General features: G+C 52.8%; 1 protein-coding gene across 3 annotated transcripts; it reads left to right on the forward strand.

Moving 5' to 3' along the window:
- Window positions 1-229: 229 nt before the first annotated feature.
- Window positions 230-7,301, forward strand: Stmn4 (stathmin 4). Of its 3 annotated transcripts, XM_026398892.2 has the most exons (6): window positions 230-242; window positions 1,826-1,921; window positions 2,481-2,561; window positions 2,979-3,187; window positions 4,497-4,688; window positions 7,242-7,301. In XM_026398892.2, the coding sequence occupies exons 1-6, from the start codon at window positions 230-232 to the stop codon at window positions 7,299-7,301; spliced, it is 651 nt and encodes a 216-aa protein (XP_026254677.2). The 3 variants fall into 3 exon arrangements, with proteins under 3 accessions (XP_026254677.2, XP_026254679.2, XP_077648773.1); XM_026398894.2 differs by lacking the exon at window positions 2,481-2,561; XM_077792647.1 differs by lacking the exons at window positions 1,826-1,921; window positions 2,481-2,561.
- Window positions 7,302-8,330: the final 1,029 nt, after the last annotated feature.

Raw genomic sequence — 8,330 nt, forward strand, 5'->3', positions numbered from 1 at the left:
AGAGGGTGGGTGTTTGGGGAAGTGAGAGCTGGTGGAAAGAGGACCTGGGGGTGAGAGCAAGTGCAGTACCCCTGAGGTTCCTGTGCAGTTGTATAGAGACCCTCCTTAGGCTGATAATCTGTCAGTGGTAAACTATTTCTTTTTTGTTTCAGGGTGTGACCTTGTCCTGAGCTGGTGAGAGACGCCTTCTGTGACTTTCAGTCAGATCTGCCACCAGATCCCAGCAAACATGACCCTCGCAGGTAGGTCCCCACATGGCACGGAAGCATGGACTATTCCTCTGCACCTAATGATTTATGGACGCACAGAGACGTGTCTACTTGAAGGGCCAAGTAGAATCTGACCCCAAGTTAAGCAGAAAAGGAGACACACGTAATATGAAAACAGGCCTTCAAGTTTCTGAAAAGTAATGCAGGCCAACATCATCATCTAAACTCGGCTGTCAGATAACCCACAACCACATTAGTGGGAAACTAATAGTGTATTGCCCAGCTGTGCCATCTCCCAAATCAGTGATTTTTAATTTTTTTTGTGTGTGTGTGGTATTGAAGATTGAACCCAGGGTGCTGTGTCACTGCTACATATCCAGCCCCTTTTTAATATTCTGTTTTGAGACAAAGTCTCACAAATTTGCCAAGGGTGGCCTTGAACTGTGATTTTCTGGCCTTAGCCTCTGAAGTCACTGGGATTACCGAACATGCACCAGTACACCTGGCCCCAAAGTCATGATTTTGAAAGTGAATAAAAATAAGTGCAATTAGAGTTTTTTTGGCCACCCCCTCTTCCCCCAGAAACAATTAACAATTTCTTCTTGTGCAAACATTCTGCCTCTGTGCTTTCAGCGGATCTAACCACAGGCCTGGAAGACAGCACAGGGGTAGAGCATGGAGGTGCCTCCCACGAGGAGGAAGGGCTTTTTTCTCGTCCCAGCCTTTGTCGCACCGTGGTGGCTCCTGACCATCTCAGTCCCCGGGTGGTGGGTGGGATCATAACTAAAGTTTTTCTTCCTTTTGCTCATCGGTGTATTTTTTCTTTTAAAGTTTTTCGAATGCCCATGTGGTATTTCTGCAGTCACTTATGTTTTCAATTGTGAAAGAAAACGAGGGAAGAGCACTCGGCTCTGTGCTGGGCAGGCTGCTGCTGAGAAGGCCTGAGAATGCCGGGCACAAAAGCATGTCCACTAGCTCCAGGGAAGTGGGGAGGGACGGACAGGGGTCACCCCGTGGCCCGGGCGGCTCTGAACTGGGACCTCCAAACACAGAGGGAGTTGTTGGTGGTGGAGATACACTCCTGCCTCATGGACACCAGCCACGCTGGCTTTGGCCACTGTGCTGGGAAGGTCAGGAAGAGCAGCCCCACGTAGCACCGAGCAAAGGTGTGGAGCAGAGGGACACTGAGGACTCCCTGTGCTGTCTTCTTCTCCACCCTTTGTGTGGCACTACCCAGTGCTTCTGGTAGAATGGAGCATGGATTTCCTGCATCCCAATGCCAAAGAAGTGGCCCATCCAGGGTGGGCGTGGGGAGACAGAAAGCTGGTTCCCGGGGTCAAGCTGGGGGCTGGTGGTGGTGCTTGGGGTCTACACCTGAGGGTGCCTGGCATTTGGTGCTAGGAGGGGAGAAATACTGGAGGACAGATGGGGCCACTGGGTGCTCTGGAAGGGGACAGATGAGGGGCTGAATCACATGCCAGAATCCTAAGGAGGTGGCTCCAGACGTGGGAGGCGTGCGTGCAGGTGGCTTGGGTGAACTCCAGGCCAACTCATGTGCACGTGGGTCTCTGAGGCCAGCCAGGGTCCCCAACTTCACCTGTCCAACGTTTCCACAGCCTACAAGGAGAAGATGAAGGAGCTCCCACTGGTGTCCCTGTTCTGCTCCTGCTTCCTGGCTGACCCTCTGAATAAGTCATCTTACAAATATGAAGGTCAGTGAGGACTCAGTTGGGGAAGAAAGGAGTAGAGGCTCCCTCCTGTGCATGGGGGTGCAGTTCTCAGCCCCCATTTCGTGAAACTCTCCTTGCCGTGCACATGCTCCTACCCAGAGTGCCAGGGTCTGAGCTGCAGGGGTCCAGCCTGGGGCACTAGCTGGCCGCTGGGCTCTGAATCAGGCCCTCCCGAGAGCACTCCCTCTTAGCTTCACCTTTGTTCATTTCTTGAACAAACAACACCAAGGGGAACCAGGCAGAGAGTCCATCCTCGGGAACAAACCAGAGGGAAGAGGGGACACTGAGTGGTTGGGGGGTCTCCTAGGAAGGAGAGATGTCCAAGAGTGTGGAGGTGGGAAGAGGGCTTCCTGCCTGGGCTGTGTGGCTGCACTGCTCGGGGCCAGTGTCAGAGATGGTTCCCAGACACTGGAGGTCCAGGTTCTCCTGCTGGGTGTGGGGGACAGGTCACCTCCTATTTCCTGATGAGAGGAAGGGGTGGGTTGGCCTGGCAGTAGGAGATGGCGGGTTTGGATGACCTGGGATTGTCTTTTCTGTCTAGGCTGGTGTGGGAGACAGTGTAGGAGGAAAGGTCAAAGCCAGCGGAAAGACAGTGCTGACTGGACAGAAAGAAGAGAACAGGGTAGGAGGAGTCAGGGTCCACAGGCCGAGCGGTCAGTGGGTAGCGGGACGAGGAGGGGCCTGGGGGGGCAGTGGGTAAAATGCACCACTGTCTGTCACCAGCGAGGACAATGGGCGCAAGAGCTGACCCTCGGAGGAGGCCGATGGTAGAGGCAGAAGCCAAGGCAGCTGCTGTTGCTGTGGCTGGTGTCAGACATCACATGTCCCCAGGGCCCTATTCGAGGAGCCTGGGGCCTCACTGTGGCTCTGGGCCTTGGGCCCTATCAGCCCTCTGACCTTAGGTAGCAGTGCTCAGGACAGAACCAGGCCCCTGGCCACTGGTTTGCCACGGGGACCCAGCTCTCCCGGTCCGTGTGCATGCTTTAGGGGGGCCCAGCTATTCTCCAGCAGGTCAGCAGCCCTGGCTCTCATCCTGCAGCGGACACAGTGGACCTGAACTGGTGCGTCATCTCGGACATGGAAGTCATCGAACTCAACAAATGCACCTCGGGCCAGTCCTTCGAAGTCATCCTGAAGCCACCTTCCTTTGACGGGGTGCCCGAGTTCAATGCCTCCCTTCCCCGGCGGCGAGACCCATCCCTGGAAGAGATCCAGAAGAAACTAGAGGCGGCCGAGGAGCGAAGGAAGGTAAGCGCTCCCCTTTCTTCCTTCGCTCCATCTTAGCATGGGCAGGAGGGGGCTGGAGAAGACGGGTGGTGGCCCTGAGCCAGGGTAAGGCCCTATCTAGACAGGGCCTCCCGGGGACAGGGCAGAGGAAGAGGCTCCAATGAGGGAAAGAGAGAAGTCAGTGCTCCCGTCCTGCAGAAGCTCACAGCTTGGTTAGGAGGACAACGCACTGTGCCACTTGCCTCCCAGAGGTGGCCTTATATGAGTGACAAGAGTAACACAGTAAAAAATGTTAGGGATTTAAGGTAAGGATTTCTTCACTGGGAGGGAGGGGACAAGGCCATGGTGCCTTTCCTCAGTAGGTCTTCTGGGATCCCTACTGATGCTCGTGGCTCAACTCTGACGCCATCTTGGTATAAGCTCTTCTTCATCCTTCAGCAGAAAACAATCCTTTCCTCTTTGGAACTCCTGGGGCACTTCCTCTCCACTCTTAAAGGCTCTTCTCACATGTTAGTCTGGGTTTTAGTTATGTATTTTTTAAATGTTTAGTTTGTTCTAATTAGTTGTCCATGACAGTAGTGTGTACTTTGATACATCATATATAATGGAGTCTAACTTCTCATGTACGTGATGTAGACTCACACTGGTCATATAGTTATATATGTACATAGGGTGACAATGTCTGATTCATTCTACTTTCTTTCTTACCCCCATACCCCCTCCTCTCCCTTCATTCCCCTATACATAATCTAAAATAACTCTATTCTTTCTTAACCCCCTCATTGTGAATTAGCATCTGCATATCAGAGAAAACATTCGGCTTTTGGTTTTCTTCGGATTGGCTTATTTCACTTAGCATGATATTCTCCAGCTCCACCCATTCACCTGCAAATGCCATAATTTCATTTTTCTTTAAGGCTGAATAATATTCCATTGTAGATATACACCATATATATTTTTTAATCCATTATCTGTTGAAGGGCACCTAGGTGGTATTTCTTATTTCTACTAGACCTTTTCTTTCTTTCCTAGTTTGCTAGAATAATACCTGGAACTTAGTACGAGATCATCTAGTGTTTGTGAATTAATTAATTAATATGATGGTGGTGATGGTCCTGAGGATATTTAGAACAAAGCTGAGAAACATCAAGGGCTGTGGGAAGCTCTGCAGGTGGCGGGAGGGTGCGGGAAGGTCCCTGCTTCCTGCTCACAGGTGGGAAGGCAAGCTCAGTGAGGCAGGCACGTGTCCTGAGTGCTGAACTCTTAATCCAAGGTGGTAAAGTCTGGATTTTACCCTGAAGGGCCTTTCTCTCCCTTTGTGCTTCCTCAGTACCAGGAGGCTGAGCTCCTGAAGCACCTAGCAGAGAAACGAGAGCATGAGCGAGAGGTGATTCAAAAAGCCATTGAGGAAAACAACAACTTCATCAAGATGGCTAAGGAAAAACTGGCCCAGAAGATGGAATCCAATAAGGAGAACCGGGAGGCCCACCTTGCCGCCATGTTGGAACGGCTGCAAGAGAAGGTAAATGGTCCTGGATTCCAAAGGAGGCTCCTGGGGTGCTCCGCCTCCCTTCCATGGCAAGTGTATTTGGACCTACTGATGTTTCAGGAGGAAGCAGCCTCAGCAGGAATGGCAATAGTTCTGTTAGGCAGGATCCTTAGAGAGCTCAATGGGGTGCTTTGGAAAGTTACAGGCAAGAAACACAAACCAAGCTCTGGGTTTCCTCAGGGGATTTTCTGCAGTAACACAACTAAAAATTCTCATTGTCTTGGGGACCTTGTATCCTTCATTAAATGGAGAAAGCTTGTTTAAGGCAAGGGAGTAGGGACAGACACATGGCTGTACATTCAGGGCTTCATCCTTGAATGAACTGACTTAATGAAAGTTGCTGACTCTGAAGTCCAAGGTAGGACAAGCTGAGTCGCCCACCCATTGAGCAGGAAACAATTCTCTCCAGACCTTTTAATATGGACCAAATGAGTCTCAGGTTCTTTCCACGAGGATGCTATTTGTCAATAAACCAAACGGTGTCACCTGAATATGAGAAATGTGAGAGACTGGGGTTGGTCCCCCGTGTCAGCAGAATAACAGCCCGTGCTGCGCTGGAGAACATGCTGGCCTCATTTCCCGAGTCTCCAGGCCGCCCCAGTTTCTCCTGCAGCTCCTGGGAAGCTCCAGCTCTGTGTTTTATTTCCAGGAGCCGCCTGCTGCGCGGTGACTCCCGGGACCCGATCGGTGGCCTCGTCCCATGGTGAGCAGCGTGGTCCCCACTCCTTCCCGCCCATCCACCTAGAAACTGTACTGGAAAGATCTGGTTTCTTCTCCAGGGATCTGGACGTTGTGCAGGCCCTGGCTCTGGTCAGCACGTGCCAGCCCCTCGCTCTGATGCTATCCTCTGAGGGGCAGCAAGTACCCTGTGGGCGGGAAGCAATCTGGGTCTGATTTCAGGCTTCCCCAATTAATAAGGGGGTGACTCGAGACAAACTCTGGAAGAAAAAAATCAAAATCTGCAGTCAGAATAGGAGGGGGCATGGGCTCAGAGGCCAAGTCCAAAACAAATAATTGAGTCTGGTCCCAGGATAGAGAGTTTGAAAGACTGTTTGTAAACACTTCTGTCTCATTATACTGATGCCTCCCAAGTCCATGGTGGTAAGCAGAACAGGCATTATCCTTGATGCAGATGAGCAAGCAGTCAGAGAGTCAGATGACTTGCGCTGGGTGACACAGCTAACACGGGTAGAATTGGGACTAGAAGCCAGTGCTTCAGCTCCGGGTCCAGGTGGCTCTTTGCTGGCCTGTGTTAGGGAGATCAGCCCACCATTGTGTCACTAGGCTTTCATCACTGAGAGGGCCTTTGGAGACAAGGAAAGGGAGGCTGGAAACCTAGGGCCCGGGAGCTCACCTGAGAAGCAATGGGAAAGGTTCACACTGGGGAACATGAGCTGTGGAGGTAGGGTAGACTCCAGGCAGCAAGGTGCCAGCACAGACATTTGAGAGGTCGTCTTTCTCTGGGACCTTGATCCCACTCACCTTTACTCACGGGAGGAGACAGCAGATGGGGTGGGAACACCTTCTGGGCCAGTCTTTGGGTCACCAATGGTCTACCCTGGAATTATTTGGTGCAAAGTTTAAAACTACACATACTTGGACCCTGCCACAGACCTACTACCATGGCTTTCTAGGGTTGGTCTCTGGGGACCACAGAGGCTCCCAGGTGATGCTGACACATGGTGGAGCTTGAGAACCACTGCTTGATCTACACTACTCTCTGCCTCCAACCCGTGGGAAGTTCCAGGGGCTCTCTAGGGACAGAGCTCTGGGTTAAGGTCCAGCTTGGGAGCCTGGGCTGCCTCAATGGGTCTACTTCAGGTCCATTCTGCCATTTGAACGTGATTATACCAGGGACTGGAAGGGGGGTTATTTACCCAGCACCTGCCAAAGGCAGGACGCAGTGCTACAGGTGGACGCTGCCATCACCGAGCTCAGGAGGTGCCAGAGCCGCCCTCCAGGCCCCGCCCTGATCAGAGAAGGTGGCCCACCTGGAGGAGTCGGCTGAGGCCAGGCAGCCTGCCATGCAGCTGACCATGCAGCTGGCGGGCCGCAGAGGGCGGGGCCTGCCTTTGGGCTGGACTACAAATGAAGGCTCTCTTACCCTAAGTGTAAGAAAGCCGGAGGCCGAGAGGGCTGGGCAATAAGCACTAAGGGGATGGGCCAGGAATTCAGGCAGGTGTCGCAGGCTGGCGACTTGTAGGCGGGGCTTGCGGTGGGCCAGCTCTCCTAGGGGCTTCTCCTGCACAAGCTACCCCAGCGGCTCCCTGTGGTAAGTCAAGCCAAGCCACCAGTCCAGCTGTCACAGTAGCCAGAGGAGGGGGAAAGAGGCTGGGGGCCCTGCGGGAGGCTGGGACCCACCAGTCCCTGGGCTCACTCACCGCCTTCTGCCCCTCCCAGGACGCCTTGGCCGACACTGCTCCGCTGTTCCTGATGGCCACCCTGTGCTGCCCTTCTCTAGCCCCTCTGCCTTCCTTTAGGCCGGGCAGCCTGTGTGACCTGCCCTGTCCCTCCCTTTCTTCCCAGGACAAGCACGCGGAGGAGGTGCGGAAAAACAAGGAGCTGAAGGAAGAGGCCTCCAGGTAAAGCCCAGAGGCCAACGCAGTTTCCAGGACAGCCGGACAGTCCGCAGCTCGTGGTCCCCGCAGCCTCGCCCGCCGGCTGCTCTCCCAGCGCTGGGGTTTGGGGGGAGGGGGGTGGCCCAGGGGCGTTTCCTCTGCTTTTGGTGTTTGTACATGTAAAGAATTGACCAGTGAAGCCATCCTATTTGTTTCTGGGGAACAATGATGGGGTGGGAGAGGGGAGAGAAGGAGAGTTTGGGAAAGGAGAAGAAGTCATGGACATGGCAACGCTACCCACTGCAGACTCAGCCGACCAAGGCCTGCGGATTTTCACAGCTCTGCCTGGAAGAGCAGCCTCCAGGCACCGTGCTGAGGGAGGATGAGAACCCGGGGCAGTGGAAGTTCAGGGTGAAGGATGGGCAGAGTCCTGAGGGGCCCTGGCTGCAGGGCCCACAGGATAAGAGCCCAGCCAGAGCAGTGCAAGGCAGACATGTCACTCTGCCTAGCAGCAGGAGGAATGAGGTGTGTGTGTGTGTGTGTGTGTGTTAACCATCATCTTTTGATCATCATGACCAATGAAACATTTACTACAAGTCTCCAGTTCTTTATTTCCTGAATTTGTTTTTTTGGGGTGACTGGTAGAAAGTTCTAGAAATTTATCCGCCTCCCATCTGATAGCAGGTGTCTCTTAATTTTGCCATCCATGTATCTGAGGTGCTGGGAGGGGTTGGTTCAATTATGCTGGCCTTTGGCATAATTGAAAGGTTTGCTTTTTCCTTCTTTTAAACCCTCCCTGTGGGTTGTTCCTTACTGGATTGAGTGTAATGAATTGATAAGAAAAGAAACCCAATCTTCCTTTCTGTGGACTAACATTCTAATAGGGTCCCCAGGATTCATTGTAAGAAAGAAGTTGCCTTAATCTGTTAGGCTGCTATGACAAAATACCTTAGTCTGGGTCCTTTATAAAGGAAAGAGATTTATTGCTCACACTTCTGGAGTCTGGGAGGTCCAAGATCGTCTGGTCAAAGCTGCTCTCCGCCCAGTCCTCATATGG

The sequence above is a fragment of the Urocitellus parryii genome, chromosome 14 (assembly GCF_045843805.1).
Source record: "Urocitellus parryii isolate mUroPar1 chromosome 14, mUroPar1.hap1, whole genome shotgun sequence".
Taxonomy (NCBI): domain Eukaryota; kingdom Metazoa; phylum Chordata; class Mammalia; order Rodentia; family Sciuridae; genus Urocitellus; species Urocitellus parryii.